The sequence below is a fragment of the Dryobates pubescens genome, chromosome 4 (genome assembly GCF_014839835.1).
Source record: "Dryobates pubescens isolate bDryPub1 chromosome 4, bDryPub1.pri, whole genome shotgun sequence".
Classification (NCBI taxonomy): domain Eukaryota; kingdom Metazoa; phylum Chordata; class Aves; order Piciformes; family Picidae; genus Dryobates; species Dryobates pubescens.
The window spans coordinates 5476338-5496368 of NC_071615.1; the positions used below are offsets into that span (position 1 = coordinate 5476338).

A 20031-nucleotide genomic window follows, 5' to 3' on the forward strand; every position below is an offset into this window, starting at 1 on the left:
TTCAACCTATCATCCAACATAATCTAATCAACTAAACCATGGCACCAAGCACCCCATCAAGTCTTTTCCTAAACACCTCCAGTGATGGTGATTCCACCACCTCCCTGGGCAGCACATTCCAATGGCCAATCTCTCTTTCTATGAAGAACTTCTTCCTAACATCCAGGCTAAACCTCCCTTGATGCAGCTTGAGACTGTGTCTTCTTGATCTGGTGCTGGTTGCCTGGGAGAAGAGAGCAACCCCCACCTGGCTACAACTATGGCACAGCTGAAACTATGATATTCTGTCTGAATTGGGACTGAGAGCTTGCATCTTCTGATGTACTCTTTCAGTCCCTCTCAGCTTTCTTGCTGATGTACAGCTTTTATGACTTAGCCCTTCAAACTTCCTTCTGCAGAGCTAATGTTCTGGCCATGGTAGTTAATCTCCAGCTTCTCAGGTGCAAAGCAAAACCTCTGATGCCAACTGAGAATTCCTTGCAGAAGTATGAAATTGTATCCAAAGAGATGATTCTTATCTATTTACTTCCTTTCTGCCCAGGTTCTATAGTGGTCTGTTTATATGTAATGTTCTTTAATTATCCATCTGTTCATGCTGGCAGCAGAATGAAATTGAACAGGAAAACCAGGCTGACATAATACAATGCAGACATCTTACCATATTTACTTCTTGCAGGAATGCTGGCCCTTGTGGTCATAGCAAGACTATGTATTGCCCTTTGCATCTGATACAGTTGTGGTCCATGAATTTTGGGGGTGGGGTGTCTAAGACTGGATCTATTTATATCTAGCTATCCATATGCTGTATTATTATTGCACAAATTACCTTTATTCTTCTATTTATGCACTAGGCTGTTGTTTTATGGAAGATGCTCAGCCCATGCTGATTGGCACCAGCTTGCCACTTTAATCTGGACCTTGTCAGGAAGACCCTCCAAAGCAGAGGAATCTACCAGTCCTGTTAGCTTCCAGGTGTCATGCAAAGGCACATATTTAAGCATCAAAGTGGCTTTTCTCAGAACCTTTCAGATCACTTGAGCCTTTCTCATCACATCACTGTTTTTATAACTTTGCAATCTAAGGCTACAACTTTATCCAAGATCTGGGACAAATTTGTGCCTTCCTTCTTATTTCTATTCTCTCCACCTTGATGAGTGGAAAAGCTGAAACTGAAGCCAAATACGTAAGATGCCTCCTGGCCAAATTCAGTTACAGTTAATAATGTGCTTAAAACAACCATTTAAAAGTTTGCACCTACATTTCAGCCTGCATTGGTTACTGATTCTGCAGGGCTATATCTCCCTCTTTGGAGATACTCAAAACCCGCCTGGATGTGTTCCTGTGTGATCTGGTATAGCTGATCCTGCTCTGGCAGGGGGGTTGGAGTAGATGATCTTTCGAGGTCCCTTCCAGCCCCTAACATTCTGTGAACTCCTATACCACAGCTGCTTTATTTTCTCAGTCAGGTGTTCTCCCCATTTTGCACCATTTATCCACGAAGCTGCGTCTAAATGTATAATGCTCCTATCTTGTGTCCACCAGAGCCCTGACTTCAGTTTGGAAGTGGGGCTCAGTTTTTGCCTGCCTATTTAAAACCACTCCTCAGCTGCACTCCTCTGGGCTGGCTTTTCTGTTTTAGTTACTGTATTATTGAATGGGGCTCTTCCAGGGCATGCAACTTCATACTTTTGAACACACTCATCAAGAATGACTTCAATCAACAATTGCTCTAAGTCTTAATGCAAAGCTGAATCTGAGAGTACATTAACAAAAACCTTTCATTCCTGCACAAAGTTTTAATTAGCCATCCTCTTGATCTTTCCAGTTCAGTTCCTCACAAAGGACTTGAAGCTTTCCATTATGGACCAGCATTTCCATTAATTTGATTATTTTTTCTCTCTCTCTCTTTTTTTTTTTTTGGCACAAGAATTCAGACAAAAACCTTAGGAGTACCAACAGAAGTGTAAGAGGGAAATAGATAAAGGGAAGAAACGCTCAGTTTGTATGTGTGGGTATATATGTAAAACATAAGTCAGTGTTACAGTGGACTTAAAAGTATCACATGCTGTTTCAGGGTTATAATGGCTTTGTAAAGCCATACTTTGCTGCTGCAATTTACCAGTGTTTAAAAAAGAAACAACTAGTTTGTAGGGTAAGAAGTCAAGAGAGGAGGCACACCCCAGAAAATGCTTTGGCTGCAGATTTTCACCTTTGCCTTAAAGTTGCTCTCTGCTATGCTGCTTGTTTGCATCTTTGCTGGGGCATTGCTGCTGTTGCAAAAGCACATTTCTATGGCAACAGTGCTTTTTGTACTTGGCTTAGGAGCAACACTTGCAGAAAATAGGTGATTTAAATGTATGGGGGGGGGGGGGGGAAGCCCCAACTAAACCACTCCAGACCCTACATGTTTTCTTCACAGATCACTGCAAATACTAGAAATAAATATCTATATATATATATTTCTTTTTTCCTTCCCATTCTGCTAGCTGCAAGATTGTCCCAGTCTGGATTGTAAAGAAGGAACAATTATCTTTTTCTGAAGAAGTAAAAAAAAAAAAACACCCAACCCCAACCAAACCCACAACCAAACAAACTAAAAAGTGAAACTGATTGACAGTTCTTCAGAACAGGAAGTATTACTGAGCCCCACTGCCATGGGTCGTGGGTGTTGCTGGTATTTCAAGGTGATTATTGGCAGCGTTTTGCCTGCGGCACTTCTGTAGAACTCGAAGTATTTCATCCTTGCATGGTTTGTGCAAGCAAAGTATAAACACCAAACTGGCACAGCTCTCACAGAACAACACTATTTCTGCAATATTCATGACAAGCTCGTTCTTTGGAGTTCCAGTGCTCTTCTGTAACTTCAGTGTTGCCCTGGAGAGAATCATACTGTTATAGAATAAGTGGCAGAGAAACGTCGTTATGCTTATGATGTACGGAGCAGGGTAAGTACGAACGTGCTGCTGTAAGGCTGGAGCTTCAGCAGGTGCTTCTTTAGCAAAGAGAACAATGAAGCAGAGTATCTGGAGAACTGATGGGATTCCAAACCCAAAGGTGAATTTAATGATCTCATATTCAGGCCATGCAAATAGTGGATCTAACTGGCAGTCCGTTTCCAAGTGATAGTTGTCTGTGCCAGCCAGCGCTGCCCCAGTCAGGGACAAACAGAAGGCATATGTGAGTACAAATCCAACACACAATATGGGTCTCTGGGTTACTTTGCTGAGAGCAGTCCTCGGTGGCAGTCTCTTGAGTAGCAGTATGAGAAGTGTCGAAACCAAAGCATGCTGAGCATTGAAATAGCTGAAGTTGAAGAAAAATGACAGTACATTGCATGCAAGCTGGGTTGCTTTTAAATAGTCAGGCCTAGGAATGACTGTAAATGATAAAAAAATCATGACAAGCTTGCTGAGGGTAAAGTGTAAAAGAAGCAGGTCTAAGTTTTCTATGACTTTGTACTGCAAATAATTCTTGATGAGGATGATCAGAATAGATAGGCCAGCTATGAGCCCTGTGGGTACAAAGAAGGCAATGTAACAGTGCATGAGTCTTGATATGATGTTTTGGTAAGCTATAAAGGCTTCAATCTCTTCTGGGGAAGTGAAAACCAAGTTCTTGCTTGGGTAGCTGATCCATGTCATGTTGTGAGAAGTCATCCTTCCTTCCACCCTGTGCTTATTTTCCTGTTCAGTGGAGTTTGGAGCTGAAATGGAAAAGGAAGGTGAAAACAGGATTTAAAGGCAAGTTTGCAGTGTCTCTAATTAATGCATTAAACCTTATGTGCAGTCAGGAGTGCGAAGCATTTGTTCAGAATAAATGTAGGCATTTTTTGGGATGGATTCTACGTTCCTATGTTAATTAAGCTGACTTGCATAATATTTTTAGCCAGAGAAATCTGCCTTTTTTTTATCTGCTTCCTGCTCTCATCACCCTCCCCCCCACCTTCCTGGCCCCCCCTTTTCCTTACTTGATGCAGACAGGACTTTTCTGCAGCTCAGCCAGGATTCAGCACACTCCTGTCTCCTGTAGAATAAACGGGAACTGTTGGCTCTTTGGCAGGCAGGGAAGGAGTTTGGCTCTGGCATTAGGTGGAGCTGCCTTTCCTCCTGTTTTGCCAAAGAAGGGTAAGGCAGCACGCAGGGCAACTCCAGCGTGTGGGTTGCAGTTACGGCCACAAAATAGCCCCACTGTACTGTGCAAGAGTGGGAATGCTGTATAATTTGAGCCCAGCTGATAGGAAAATGCAAAGGTAATCACAACATGAGGCAAAAGATGCATTCCTTTCTTTAGTTTTGCTTCCTTTCTGTTGGGGGTGGTGGTGGAGAGAAACCTTTCGTAACTGCAGTCTGTACTGAGGAGCCCATCTAAAATTAATATGAATGTTTATGAAGTGTTATGAACAAACAGCTCTCTTACTGAACCATCTTTATACATTAATAATACTGTCATTTTTAGATGTAGCTAGTGCATAAAAGTGCAGGGGGGGGGAAATGAATGCTTTTGTCTATGCTGGAATTGGAGAAAATGATTACTGCATTATAAACCTATTGATAAAGTTTTAGCAAGGAACATTTGTTGCAGCTGACTTATAAATTCCTGAAAATAGGGGATTTTAAGAGTAATATGGATAGGCTGTTAGGTCTGTGATATGTTCAACCAATAATTCTGCTGGCCTGGCAGTGTTTGGAGGAGCCTTTTCTTTAAGCCAAAAAGCTTTGGAGGAGAATGTAATATGTACCCAGGGAAAAAACTTGAGTACAATAGATGAATGGAGATATTAATTTTACAGACCACCTAAAAGCATTATTAGCTCAACTTCTAAAAGACAATTTCTCAGTACCTTGTACTGATTGATGCAGAAAAATAGTGTATTTCCTCCCCCCCCCCCTCTTTTTAATTGCAAGTATGAATGTTTTAAACATTAGATGATGAACTCCCTATTCCTAATGAATGGTAATAAATGTCTGCTGATGCATGGTCCTTAGTCCTGGAGAAAGTTAAACTTCCAGGCATATTTACAGTGGAGGATGTTGTTTTTCTGGAGGAAAACAACCTTGTTTATTCACAGGGCTTTCAGTTTTGTGTTAGTTTGTGGGGTTTTGTGTTTTTGTCCTGTCGTACACAAAGCTGGTCTGTACAGGCCGTGTGTGTAAACAGGACATGGGGTAAAGAAAGGACAGTGGAGTTCCCTCTATAGAAGTTTCTATACAGTCATATCAACAAGAAGAGTGAGATACTTAGTTGCACATATCGTGTTTTCCACAAAGGGATTCCAGGGGTGTTAACTCTTAAAGGGAAAGTAACTTTGAATTGGTAAAAGTTCTTCAAGATGCATTCATGTTTTAAGCAGTGTTCATTATAGATAAGTCAGTTGTCTTAATACTGTTTGACAGTTCATTTGTGGTTGTTACCTCTGATACTTCCTCATATTTCTGATATTTCTAATCTCTCCCCAAAATTGGAACTCTAATACTGGCTTCAATTAGAAAAGTTGACTTATCAAGGGGGCTGTGATGAAGTGTGTATATAGTCTTCTGTAATTGTAATTTCAGTTCTGCAAAACCACAGAGTTATGTTTCGATTCAGCAGTGTTCTTGGTCCCCTTTCTTTTAAAGGTAGAGTTTATTCCCCTATTATCTTCTCAAAACTTTTATGCCATGGGCCACCTAACCATGTTCACTGCCCTTGTAGAGAATCTCAGAACAGCTTAGCTACATTTGACCTTTATATTCTTGAGCACAAGCCCTACGAGGAGAGGCTGAGGGAGCTGGGGTTGTTTAGCCTAGAGGAGAGGAGGCTCAGGGGAGACCTTATTGCTCTCTACAACTACCTGAAGGGAGGTTGTAGCCAGGAAGGGGGTTGGTCTCTTCTCCCAGGCAACTAGCACCAGAACAAGAGGACACAGTCTCAAGCTGCACCAGGGGAAGTTCAGGCTTGAGGTGAGGAGGAAGTTCTTCACTGAGAGAGTTGTTAGCCATTGGAATGTGCTGCCCAGGGAGGTGGTGGAGTCACCATCCCTGGAGGTGTCCAAGATGGGATTAGACATGGCACTTGGTGCCATGGTTTATTCATGAGGTCTTGGGTGACAGGTTGGACTTGATGATTTTTGAGGTCTCTTCCAACCTTGGTGATTCTGTGTAATTGCAAAGGAAACAAAGGATGTAGGTTTGGTTTTTGAAGAGGGTCACATGGCTTTACATGAAATCAGAGGAAAAGCAAGAGGCTAAAACTTGGTTCAATGTGCTCAGGATCTGGCCTTGGTACTGATACTGGGTTCATCATTGACCAAAAATGTGACAAAATGTTACCAAGACAACAAAGTGTTTGCAGCTTTGCTGTAAGTTAGTGAGTCTGAACATTGTGCTTGCATGAATTCAATGAAGAGCTCATCACAGAAGGAAAAAAAAAAAACCCCAAACAACCTGCTGGCAGTTTGTAGCTTATTCTGAAATATTTGTGGTTTGCCAAAAAAAGAGAAAGATTAAAGTTAACACTGTAGACATTATTGGTGGGGTGTTTTGTTTGGTGGTTTTTTCCCCTCCTCCTTAAATTATTCCTGGAAGTTTTTTATTCTTCTTTTGAAAAAAATAATAAATCATAGTGATAATGTCAGACTGTTTTCATCTTTGCTTCTGGTGTCTCAGTTAGTATTGGAAAGAGGGCAAGTGGCAATGTGGTGGGAAAGCCTCATGCGCAGGAGGCTTCAATGAAGTCTTTCTCCAGCTTCATACAAGCTAATATGGGTGTGCTCTTCTTTCTAACATGGTCACACCTAGATACATATTTCTGGCACATGACCTTATCCTACAATCTTCCCTCCTCTCCCCCCTCCCATTTCCCCCCCCTTATTTTATCTCTTCGTAACTACCTTGGTGAACTTTGAGGATGTAGGGCACTTTGCAAGATGTATTGCTTGTCACCTCATAAAGTTGCTGCATTAGGGCTTTCTGGCTGAGATTATAAATTGGAGGCCATCAGAAAAATCTGACTGCTTTGCAGCCTCTGCACCTGATTGATTGAATAGAGTCACAGATGGCATAACCTCTCTATAAGTTTGTATACATCAGAATGGATAGCGTTAGAGAGCCTTATGGCTCCAAGGTGCTCATCTATCATGTAAAGCAGCTCTTAGAAACTGCAAGCCTTTACAGGCTTGAAACATTCCCAAAGTGTTAAGTTCATTCCTTGCACTAACATAAATGTATGCTTAGAATAACAATGGGCTGAAGGAGCTCACAACTTTTGCTGCAGCAAGACGAACATATTGGTGAGTTTTTTACAGACTCTTGGTGATGCTCATTTAATTTGAAACAAAAAAGGTGGGTTCCATGGGAGCAGCAGAGCACCAGAAGGTGGTTTATTTCTCACATCCTTCATTTCAGAATCTCCATGCAGCTGACCACATTTGGGTTGTGGTCAAAATACTTTGAGTTTCCATCGTTAAAAAACAAAAAAGGAGGAACTTATTTCCCTCTGCTGGGAGAAAAAACCCTGGTATTCCCTCAGTTCTTGTCTGATTCTTGGCTTTCCTGCAGTGACATACATTTTATTTCAAAATGCATGTAATATTTTCCCTCTGCTTGGTGGGGTCCTTTTACTCTGCTAATGTAAGCTGTTGACTTAGAGTGCAGACACCTCAAGACTTGAATTTTTTCCCCCTCTCAAAACTATGATGTAAGCTGACTTTGTTATTCCTGTTAACTCACTGGTAAGTGAGACTAATAGATAGTGTGTCAAAACTTATGTATATTGAAGCTATGGCAGAAACCAGGCCTATTCCCATTTCTGCTAAGATTAATGAACGAGGGAAATTTGCAATATGCTGTCTGCATTATCCCTCTGTTGTCATGCTCCAAGATTTTGTCCCTTCTTTACCCATGCTCCCCCTCACTTTGGTCATCATTCATGTTGTCAATCCTTTCTTAACTTCATGTGACCACACTTTTTTTCCCCTTTGATTGCTTGCTTGTTGTTTCTTTTCTTTCCCCCCCTCTTTTTCTGGTCCTGTTCCCCAACTGTGATCCACTCTGCCTTTTGTGTCGGCAGTTAAAGCAAATACCCTTGATTTTTTCACTTTCTGAAAGCACAACGAATACATTATCCTTCACTTCCAACAGATGGAGCTGAGCAAATAAGCAGTGCTCAGAAGGCAGTTTAAAAATAGAAAGTTCTGAAAAGACTACTTTCACTACCAAGAGGACCTAGTCTCTAAAACTTCATTGGTCTTGGTCTCCCATCCCCGCTTTGATGGTTAACTCTTGCAAACGGAGAGCTTGGTTTCAAGGGAACTTCTGCTTATTTGAAGTCTAGGAGCTCCCAAAATGAGGAGTTTCTCCCTGGCAGACAGAACTCTTCCTCTATAAAAGGTTTGGCAAGGCAGTCTTTCTGCATTCTGTGACCAGCCTATAGAAGGGAAATATTCTTGCATGTAGTTACAAAGCAATGTGCATAATATTGCTTGTGACACTCTGCTCTTGGTGGGCATGGCCCTGTGAAAGAGTCACAGGGAATTTGGGGGAGGAATTTGTTCTTGCTGTTCTTCCTGCATCTGCCAAGTCAAAAGATGGAGGCAGCTTGCAATATATGAAAGACTGGAATATAAATACTGCAGTTGCCTTTCTTGTACTGTCAAAATTCCTACACTTGGGCAAATATCTGAGGTTGCAAAGATTTCAGAAATCCTATCCTTATCTTCTGAGAAGTTTCTGAGAAACTGAAAGCTTTTCTTTTTTACTTTGGAATTCCAGAGGAGAAATGAATCAACAGTAACTGAAAACAATCACCCACCACCATCACTGACGTGTTTCCTGTCCCACATAACTCTTGAAGCGTGGTTAGGATTATCCAGCAATGTCCATGCTTTGCTCTTAGGCAATGGTTGGAGTCTTCTCTCCAGACCACCGAGCAGTATTTCATCATCTAACTGTCACTAGGAGTGAAGTGCTTACTAGAAAACAACCTTCACGTTTACTGTGCTTCATACTCAGCATTACTTTCAATTTCAAGCTTTCTGAGGATGTTTCCCAGACACAGTATTTTACTTTGTGTAGTTCCAACGTTGTTAAAGAAAGGGAAACGGAAAAAAAATTGAAATTACAAACCTTAGCCTCTTGTGATGAATAAAACATTGCACATTCCAAGTAAGATAAAGCACTTACCTCTTCCAGAAAATGCTCCACAGACACAACAGGCCGAGACTTCCACTGTGAGTAGTCAGATGAAATATAATTATCGTTTGGAGCACATAGGCCTTGTTATTTATGTAGAAAGCAGGGTGTATATATATATTACAGTAACTTCTTTAGCTGCTCTACATCACGATGAAAAATCCAGGCTGCTGGCTGACTACAAAAACACACAGTTCTGCAAAGGAAACAGGAACTTGGTTAAGTCATTCAAACCATACACGTTGCGTGTTCAGCAAACCTATGGTTTCATCATGTGACTTTAAAGTTCAAATTATCCTCTGCAGAGAGAGAGATATTTTAGAACAGAAAAGTAGTGTTTGTCCCTGCCATTTCTAAGGATCTGAGGCCATCCAGTGGATTTTTTTCCTCTCTCCTGTTCATGAAGTAATCCGAGGCACATTGGCCAGCCTTTTGCAAATACATTTTTTTCCAGTGCGCTGTTTGAAGTGCTAGAGGTCTAGAAAAGGAAAAGTCTGGTGAGTAAATACCGAGCCAGGCTCTTTGCTTAACAAGGCAAAAGCTCGACCCAGCGCTGGTGCATGTCAAAAATATGAAGATCCCACCTTAAAACCAGTGTGCATTTCTGGTTTATCCATGCTTCTTGGAATGCTGCCAGTGTTGTACATACGTGATAAATTATTTTTCCACATGCTCTGCCATGACCACGAGGTGTTAAAAGACAGCACTTTGGGTCTGTAGCGCATTTTGTGTCTGGCTCAGCACTAGTTTTCTTAGTCAGTATGTTGAGTAGCATACTTCAGATAGAAATGAGCAAGAAAGGGTTGCCTCATGACTTTCTGGTGTTATTTTAGTGCAGGCAGCTTTTTTTCCCCTGCATTACGTTTTCTTGTGTCAGCACACGGAGAGGAACATTTTTATTGTCATATTTTAATAACCTGAAGTGGTTATTGTGGGTTGAGAAGATGATTTTGATCAATGCTTTCTGTTTTCACGGCATCTTGCTCGCTGCACTTTAACAAACTTTATTGGAAAAGGTGTGGAAAGAGTTAGAATGCTTTAAAGAAGTGAAATGAGACAAATGTGTACAAGCCTAGATTTCCAAAGCAGAGCTGTGGGTTACCTGGAGAAAATACTTAAGCACTAGGTCTGTGCTTCCACCTGAAGGTTAGCACTGCTCCACATACTGTTTTGAAACTAGAGCTGCATGTTGAGGGTTTTGAGCCACAGCAGTGGCCCAGAGATCTTTCAGATTCATGTTCTTTGTGAAGCTGCTATGCTCCATAACAGTTCTTCACTAGATCAGTGACTCTGTGAGATGTGGTTTCCAGTGAGCTTACACATCGTTCACAATTCCTCTACTGTCTTTGGTTCTGGTCATCTTACCATAGTAGTTTGTTGAGCTGGGTAGGTTGTTTCCCTTTTATTTAGAGTAGCTCCTCCAAACTGTTACTGAAAACTTAGATAAAGCTGGAAGTGTAGTGTAAATGTTTTGTATACAGCATTTACTTTTGAGCTGTACCCAAATCCAGGTTTGTTTTGTTGGGATTACTCTTTCATAGTTAAGACAATGCTAAAGAAAAATTAGGCATTGTAATCTTGTGCAGATCAGGTGATTTCCCCCTCCCCTATTGTTTTTCTATGAAAGATGCAAATCTGAAGGATCAGCTTAATCTTTTCCAGGATTTAGGGCTGTGCAGAAAGCATGGTAACCTATGTACGAGTAGTCAAATGATTGGTTTTGAAATTGCTGTAAGATTTCAGCCAGTATTTGGTCATCAACTGGTAGATATTAACTTTACTTTTTAGCTTCTAGAATATCTTCCTCTCTGGAGGTATTAAAAAACCCCACTTGGATGTGTTCCTGTGTGATCTGATATAGGTGATCCTGCTCTGGCACTGGGGTTGGACTAGATGAGCTTTTGAGGTCCCTTCCAGCCTCTAACATTCTGTGATTCTGGGATCATGTGTGCGCATGAGGCAGTGATAAAGAATTATGCCAATGGTTTGTGGCTATACTTTCCACTGCAGCGGTCTGAACAGGCATGTAATTGATAACCATGGCTCTGTGAGGGAAAAGGGAGGAACTAAAATGATTTCCCACCAGCAGACAGCTGGGTTTTGAACTTTTTCTGAAGTTGCTTTGGGTGGACGTCATTGTGGTTTAACCCAGGAGAAATGTGTATAAAGATATCTGTCTGTGCCGTGTGTGATTAGGAGTATTTGGTGCATTGGGCTGCGCCAAAAGTTTAAGGACTATTCAAACCACTCTCCCCAAAGGTTTAGATTATTCAGAGTTAATTAGCAATCAGTGAGCAAGGCATAACTTAAGTGAAGATGAGCCCTAACACAGAGGTGTTAAGTCTACATTTCCTGTTATTCAGTAACTGCTTTGCTGACAACGCAAGGTGTAGGGCAGCACAGCTCCGAGGGAACTTGCCCTCTAATGAGAAAAATGGTATAAATAGAACCAGAGAAGCACAAAGAGAGAAGCTATTTCTTAAGCCTCCTATCTTAAAGAAAAAAATAATGACAGAAAGCTCCCACCTCCAAAATGATCTTCATGTTTACAAATGTCATTTCCTATTTTGACGGAAACCCGGATTGAAATTCATTAGTCAGTGGTGTTCAGAGGGCAAGAATATCCATGATACTTTGAATCAGGAACAAGCAGCATGTGGCAATTTCAGCATGTGCATGTAAAATCAGGGTTCCATCAGGAAGTAGAATAGAATAGAATTAACCAGGTTGGAAAAGACCTTTGAGATGGTGTTGTGTGATAGGTTGGACTCTATCTCCTCAACTAAACCATGGCACCAAGTGCCCCATCCAGTCTCTTCCTTCCACTCTCTTCCAGGCTCAAGGTGAGGAGAAAGCTCTTCACAGAGAGAGTTGTTAGTCATTGGAATGGGCTGTCCAGGGAGGTGGTGGAGTTACCATGCCCTGGAGGTGTTCAAGAGGGGATTGGATGTGGCACTTGGTGCCATGGTTTAGTTAGTCATGAGGTGTTGGGTGACAGGTTGGACTTGATGATCTTTGAGGTCTTTTCCAACCTTATCAATTCTATGATTCTGTGATTCTCATCTTGGTAGCTGTAATTGTCTTGTCTGCAGGAACAGACAAGACTTGGTCTGAAGTCTCTTTTAACAGGTACATGGTGTGGTTTTGGCAGCATCTTGCTGAGCTGTCATTGTCACAGTTAATGCATTACGGTGATATTGCTGTTGTGTGACCAACTGTGTCTCCTCTTCAACAATAAGAGATGATTTAATTAGCTTAAATGATCACAGGCTGCAAGTCACATGAGAACAGTGACAAACAGTAGTGTTCAGTTGTATAAATCTTTCATAAATCTGCAAAAAAAAAAAAGGTGGTTAAGTGACTGTTTGGGGTGATGCATAATTTCATTATTACTTTTATTAGTGATTTATGATTTCTTGGTGATTACTATGTATTAGTGTACATGGTCTCAATGGAAAAGGTTGATGTATGACAATGATGTTCTGGCTAGGACAGAGGCAGTAAATTTAGAAGTCACAGAGGTTAAGTATTTGTGACAGGGTGTCAGGTAATGGTAGGACATGGGGGGATGGAACAAAAATAGAAATGGGTAGATTCAGATTGGATGTTAGGAAGAAGTTCTTCCCCATGAGGGTGATGAGATACTGGAACAGGTTGCCCAGGGAGGTGGTAGAAGCCTCATCCCTGGAGGTTTTTAAGTCCAGGCTGGATGTGTCTCTGAGCAACCTGATCCAGTGTGAGGTGTCCCTGCCCATGGCAGTGGGGGTGGAACTAGATGATCCTTGAGGTCCCTTCCAACCCTAACAATTCTATGATTCCATGATAGCATTTAAGGACTGGCTGACAACACATGGAGTTTCCCTGCCCACCTGCAGGGTGCTGGGGTAGGCAAAACTCTTGTTTGTTTTTTTAATGCATCTTCTTGTTCCTGTGGCAAAATAAGTACAGTATTGAGTGACACATTTTATTATGAAGAAAGCAGATGTCAGACACTCTTCTTTTGACCAAACCCAGTAATTTAGAATCATAGAACACTACATCAGGTTGCTCAGGCAGCTGTCAGTCAGCACCCCCAGATGCACAATTGCCAGTCACTTGGTAAAACTGTTGCTGTAAAGAGCCTTGCTTTTAATTTTACCTATGTTTAGTCTTTTTCTTTTACTTGACGGTGAGGAATTTTGTGTCCTTGATTCAAAGGCCATTTAAAGACCATGGAATATTAGGCACAAAAAAAAGGAAAACAGAACCAAAAAAGCACAAAACAAAGACTGCTAACTTGAAGAAGGTTAAAAGAACTTTGTTTATGGGTGAATGTTAGGATAAAACTCCTTGTATGTCTTTATTATTTCCTGCATGTTTGGTTTTGGGAGGGGTTTTTTTTTTTTGGAGTGTAGTGGGCTGTGATTTTGTTTGAAATAGAATTCAGATGCTTGTGCTGATTTATCAGGTGCATGGAGCTATGTGGATCGATAAAATTTCATAGTCTGAACGGCCTCCGCTTGGAACTCTTTCCTTGGATAGGGTTAAAAAGGCACAAGTTGGAGATGTGTATACATAAGCACTGGCATTAATAATTACCCATGCCTCAGAGGCTGGTTGTAAATCAACTTTTCTTCCTTTTATTCTGGAACAGCCACGCTCTGCGCTGTGTGATTGCTGCCTTCACATCTCGGGGCTGTTTGCTCATGATTCACTGTTAGTGATTTTTCTATTGACTTATTTGGCCTCTGTTTGTAATCTGAGTTGTTTTATAAACAGTATTTTATGATTATTACCATACAGCAATGTTTCTATCAATCACAAAACAAATTCCTCAGCGTGGGTAGATCACCTACATCCCTCAGCTACGAGAGCTCCAAAATTGCCTGGATTTCCAAAGAATACCTTCCCTCTATTAAAGGCTGGAAAAAAAAAGTAGTTGGGTTTTTTTTTTCCTACTGGCAAGTTTTATAAGAGAGCTGGTCTCTGCACAGCACTGCAGGTGCCAGAATGATTGTTTCATTGCACATAGGCTGACCTGAAAATTCTCAGAAACTTCTGTATTAATTAACTCTGCCATCTATTTCATGGTGAACTAGTGAAACCATAACTTAATTAGAAAGAATTACAATGCTCTGGAGCTGAATGGGAATGGCACTTCCTTTGATCTTTGAGCATCTTGTCGACCACAATGACTAGTACCAGATGTTTCATAAAACAATACAAGAAACATATGCTTTTCTATAAATATTTCTTTCTTGTGAATAATCAGACCTAATAGGCTGGTTAAATATCCATCTGTTAGGTTCGAAACCAAAATTAACCATTGGTGAGGCTTGCTTCTTGCAACAGAGTTCTCTTTTGCCTGCCTCGTCCTCGCAGGAGCAGTTTGTTGGAGAAGGAGTAATGGTTAATTTTGTTTCTTCTCATAAATACTAGCAGCAGCACCCTTAGTACCTGCAGACAGGACCAGCTAGTACAAATCCGTGTTGTACCAGAAAATGGGACTGATGCCTATGGTGTGGTTGTTTCCCCCCCACCTTTCCCTAATGATTAACTTAAATCCTTTAATTAGTTTTCCTGATCTTGGTGCTTTCGGGAGCTGCAGGAATATTCTGCTAGTGGCCACCAGATGGAGTTTCTAAAACAGCTTTGGCCACCTAATAGCAGAATTGATTTCAAAATAATCTTTTAAAGGGTTTGGGAATGAGTTAAGAAACACTCGGGGAAATGCTACCAGCTGCAAGAGAAGTTTGAGCTTAAATTTGCAAAGGTTGTTGCTGAAATCGGGGTTTTCAGTTAATTTTTGTAATGTGGGGTTTGTGTGGCAAGGTTTTCATAGTGGGGGGCTGTGAGGGTGGCTTCTGTGAGAAGCTGCTAGAAGCTTCCCCCATGTCCAATAGATCCAATGCCAGCTGGCTCCAAGATGCTGCTGGCTGAGGCTGAGCCCATCAGTGATGGTGGTAGTGCTTCTGAGGTAACAAATTTAAGAAGGGGGGGTGGGGAAACCCCAAGCAAATGGTAACTTCAGCTGCAGAGAGGAGTGGGAATACGTGAGAGAAACAACTCTGCAGGCACACTGGTCAGTAAAAAAGAAAGGGAGGAAGTGCTCCGGGTGCCAGAGCAGAGATTTCCCTGCAGCCTGTGGTGAAGACCGTGGTGAGGCAGGGTTTTGAAATTTAACTTTATCCAGAGTTGAGCACTTTCTCTGCATTTTCATAGCAGATTTATTTCTACTGTTGGGCAATATACTTGCAGGCACAGTTCCTGCAAGGTGTCTCTAACTGTAAATCTGCTTCTCTCTTTATTAGTCCTGTCTCCAGGTCTCTGAGCTGGGAGTATTTATACTGCTGCTTATTTATCCTTTTCATATAATGGATCATCAAGTACTTTTAAACTAGATAAAGTGGGCTCTCTTTCTGGTTATAAATGTTGTTTGGTTTAGAGAACTTTTAGTAGGAAGTTATAGCTTTTTATTAAAGTTATATTTGTATTTCTCTTCTAAGAATCTGGGGTTTAGAAACCTTTTACTGTCATGATTTGTAATAATAGAAGAATTCTGCCTGCTCTGTAGGCTGTGAATAATTTTGACAGTTCTTTTGAGCATAATTAACAGTGCCACTTCTTTAGAGGGAGGGAATATAAGGAATCACATGGACTTCCAAGGTACAGAAAGGACTTGGTGGGAAGAAAGTGAAATGACAAAGTAGATAATAAAGCCTCTTCTCTCCTGATGGAAAAAGCATGTATTCAGCATATGTCAAAGTGTTTTGATATATAATGGAAGGCTAAAGGGAATACAACAGAGGAAACATTTCACACTTCAAATTTGTTGCCATGGCAGTCTGCGTGGCTGGGTTTGTGTGTTTAGATTGCTTTCACTTGGAAAGAATATTGCAGTAATACACAGGACTTTGCTGACTAACAAACTGCAGGAATTAATCTTAGGGCATGTTTCAGATTCAGCAGAGTGTTGAGCACTGTACAGCTGCAGAAACTTAGGCATCAGTCAGTCCTTGGCTAACAGCAGAACCAACAGCAGCACTTGGCCGAGTTCTGCTTCTGTTTTCTGTTACCCATCCTGTCCTGCTGCAGTAGGGCTGATGAGAAGGTCTCCATCTTGAGCACTGTACTATTTTAATTTGTAATGAGCAGTGATGAATGGGGTTTTAGCTATGTACTTATCCATAGCACAAAAACAATTTAATTGAATCTTAGTTTGGGAAAAAAAACCACACCATAACTCAAAACAACAACAACAACAAACCCACAGACAAACAAAAAAACCCCAAACCCAACCCAACCAAACAACTGTGTTACTTCCCTTTGAGTGTTCTGGTAGCTGTGTCCTATTTTCTTTGCAACCCTGAGGGCTGTTTTCCTATTTTGTGATAGTTAAATGCCTGTTTTCTGTGACTGCTCCAAAACATGGTTGTCTTCTGTGACTTCTCTTTGTAGGGAGAGAAAATGACAGACTCTGCTGCCATGCTGGCCTGGTGTATGCTAGTATAAGCCTATAGACTTGATTATACCCAGTTAACTCTTTTCACTTATGTTTGTGTAGAAGCTCACCCCTTGCAAACTGTCAGCTTGTTCACTTGCTCTGGTAAGATGGTCCACGTCGATGTTGTGTAACAGGAGGTTGACTAATTCATAGAATCAATAAGGTTGGAAAAGACCTCAAAGATCATCAAGTCCAACCTGTCACCCAAGACCTCAGGACTAACTAAACCATGGCACCAAGTGCCATGTCCAATCCCCTCTCGAACACCTCTAGGGATGGTGACTCCTCCACCTCCCTGGGCAGCACATTCCAATGGCTAACAACTCTCTCTGTGAAGAACTTTCTCCTCACATCAAGCCTAAACCTCCCCTGGTGCAGCTTGAGACTGTGTCCTCTTGTTCTGGTGCTGGTTGCCTGGGAGAAGAGACCAACCCCCTCCTGGCTACAACCTTCCTTCAGGTAGGTGTGGACAGCAATAAGGTCCTCCTCTTCTCCAGGCTAAACAACCCCATCTCCCTCAGCCTCTCCTCATAGGGCTTGTGCTTGAGGCTTCTCCCCAGCCTCATTGCCCTTCTCTGGACATGTTCAAGAGTCACAAAACAGCCTTTTAATGTATGATGGTTATATCTTAAAGCTTTGACAAATGAAGCATAAGGAAGCCACTACTCTGTGCTTGGTTAGAGATGCAGTAACAGAAAATACTCTTTAAACCACTCTATGGAATAAGGGCATCTTCTCAGATGCTAGGCTCTGCCTAAACGATGTACCATTGAAACTTCCATTTCCACAGTTGCCATTTTCATTTATTTCTGAGACTTGATATTCAGAAGGGCTTGAAATAAGTTTGTGTTTTGTTTTGGTTTGTTTTTTTTCTTTAAGGAATTCACCAGTTTAAATAGAATTTGCTTTTACTTGCTGTCTTCCTGCACTTCACAAAACACAGACAGGGAACCAATGAATAATTTTAGACATATGGGCAGGAAAATATTTTCATGTATATGGAGTAAACGAAACTGATCCATGGTGAGTGCCTTGGGTTGTTGTTTGGGGGTGGGTGTTTGGATATATAGAGTGGCCCCTGCAGTAAATGTATTATGAGGTACATGAGGTAGCCTTGGAGTTAAATTTTCTTGGGGATGCCAGAGGGTATGAGTTATTCCATTATGTTGTTGCGGGAAGAGAATTTCTGCAGGGTTGTGGGAAGAGAAGTTCTGCAGGGAGCTGATTTCCGAGAGCTCATTTGTGGCAGCACAAAGGAAAGGAAGTGACAAGGACACGGCGGATGTATGCATTCATCACCAGCCTCGTATTGCTGCGGTGCAATGTTACGCTATCAGTTGCAGGATTCTTTATGCTGACTAAAGTTGGGTTGTGTGTGCCTTTCCCCTTTCAGTCCCAGCTGACTCCATGCTGATGAATAACGAGATTTTGTAAGGCTGTCAGAATTGTGGCCTGGAGAATCTGGTAACACGCCTGATCTGACACCCAAGCCATGCAGCTCGGCGTGTTGTTTATTCCGTGAAGCAGCATAGGTTTTAATCTTATCTACAGCAGCTTTTTATCAAGGACAGAAAAATTGTCACACATCTTACTGAACAGATACACTTTAGCACTTTTTATTGAGACTTTATTAGGAGTCAATAGTTCCTTTGTGAGGCTTTGCAGAAAGTCCATTTCTGTAGTATTTTGACATCATGTTGGAGAGTCTTCATTGTAGTAGAACCAGAAATTTTCTGATGGGTGATCACTTTCTTTCTTTCATTAACTGAAACTGCCTTCAGAGACCAACTCGATTTGATGCTCCAATGGAAGCTTTTGAACTACGTTAGTCAACAAGGACCTGGCTTGACCTAGCTATGTTAATAATTCAAGCAGCAGCAGAGTGCAACGTGTTTGTTAGTCCATTGATTTGACTTCATTGGCGGTTCAGCAAGAGGGCTATAAGCCATAGATCAACTCAAATATTAAGTTTGGTTTTGTGAGAAAATAACACTGTTAATAATGCCACTGAACTAGTGCTTTCTTTCTAGTATACAGTATATACACACAGGAACATACAGTGCACCTTACTGTTCAGAGGTTTACATTTGAATGATACACTCTTAAGAAATAATTTAATAAATTCTCTGCAAATTATTTTTTTACATCAGTAGGCTGATTTTTATCTTGCATATATACAGTATTTTTTCCCCCCATATTTATTTAAATGCTAAACAGATAAGCCCCTATTTACAGTCATTGGAAACCTGCAGGTGTTTGAAATGGAAAGGCCCCATTCTTGAGAGCTTGGTAAAGAGTTGTCCATAAAAGTTATTCCATATTTATGATGCCGTGTTATTTCCTGAAGGATTTTACTGCACTTGGTCATCTGTTGTTCTTTTATATAAGTATTACAAAGCTCTCACTTTCTGGGATGCTGCTTTATGAGGGAAACCATGTGAGGATGCTGCAGTTAAGTTCAGAGCTTCCTTAAGAGAGTAGCAGTCCGGCAGCTCCATGGCACAGTTTCATAGAAGTAACTAATATATCGATTTAACTGTTAAAGAAGTTGAACAGGTATCAGTTTTGCTCATTAAACTATGCAAGTTGTTTCTTGAGATGATTGCCATCACATTGAGTATATTATCAAGGATACACACAAACATACTTTGCTGCAATAGAAAAGATTATGGGGGGGTAAGAGGGGGGAATAAACCAAAATTGAGATTTCAAGGGTAAATGATATAAAAACTTACTCTTTCTCCATCTCTTTAAGTAGCAGCTCCTATTTCACAACAAATTCATTTGTAATGTCAAATCCTTGAATAAGAGTTGGATCATCATAAAGCAGTCAGACTAATGAAGTATAAGTGTGAGTGGGGAAAGGTACCAAGTGTGCCAAACCAAGCATGGGTGGAAAGAGCAAACAGAAAACGAAATAATGAAGAGAGGTGAAAAAGGTAGAGAGAAATTATAAAACAGCCATGATCTGAAAACAAGAACTTAACATGGAAGTAAAGAAATAAATGTGTCCTGTTAGAAAGTAAAATGTCTGAGAAGGGGGAAATAAGAGTAAGGACAGCAAGCAAGTTACAATTGCACTTAATACTGCCTGCTCAGCCACACTGTTCTGGCAGTCTCCCAGTTCTGGAAGCCTCTATTCACACCAGATAAGCCAGTTCCTGCTGCAATTTTCCTGTGTAATGGGACAGAATTTCTTTAACAGAGTTTACGTGAGAGATTTAACATAGTGCCTTTGCAAACCTCATTTTCCTCACATAGGAAGAAGAGGAGCCTATTTGCTTGACAGGTACAAGGAATGATTTCTTTCTTAAGCACTTGTATGTGGAAGTGAACTTGAATGTTTGAGATTTGCAGAAAATTCCTAGAACACCCCTCAAA

At 41.1% G+C, this 20031-nt stretch overlaps 2 protein-coding genes across 2 annotated transcripts in view; one reads left to right on the top strand and one right to left on the bottom strand.

The window, feature by feature from the left end:
* The window catches only part of C4H7orf50 (chromosome 4 C7orf50 homolog), a 153683-nt gene that overhangs the window by 28766 nt on the left and 104886 nt on the right, over nt 1-20031 (top strand). The gene's annotated exons all lie outside the window — the stretch shown is intronic.
* Nucleotides 2592-9292, bottom strand: LOC128899978 (uncharacterized). Its single transcript, XM_054180364.1, has 2 exons — nt 9159-9292; nt 2592-3703 (listed from the first exon to the last, which is right to left on the bottom strand). The coding sequence occupies exon 2, from the start codon at nt 3654-3656 to the stop codon at nt 2637-2639; it is 1020 nt and encodes a 339-aa protein (XP_054036339.1). The 5' UTR covers nt 3657-3703; nt 9159-9292; the 3' UTR covers nt 2592-2636.

Coding starts and splice junctions, on each gene's coding strand:
- LOC128899978 (XM_054180364.1), bottom strand. CDS start 3,656: ATGACTTCTCACAACATGACATGGATCAGCTACCCAAGCAAGAACTTG.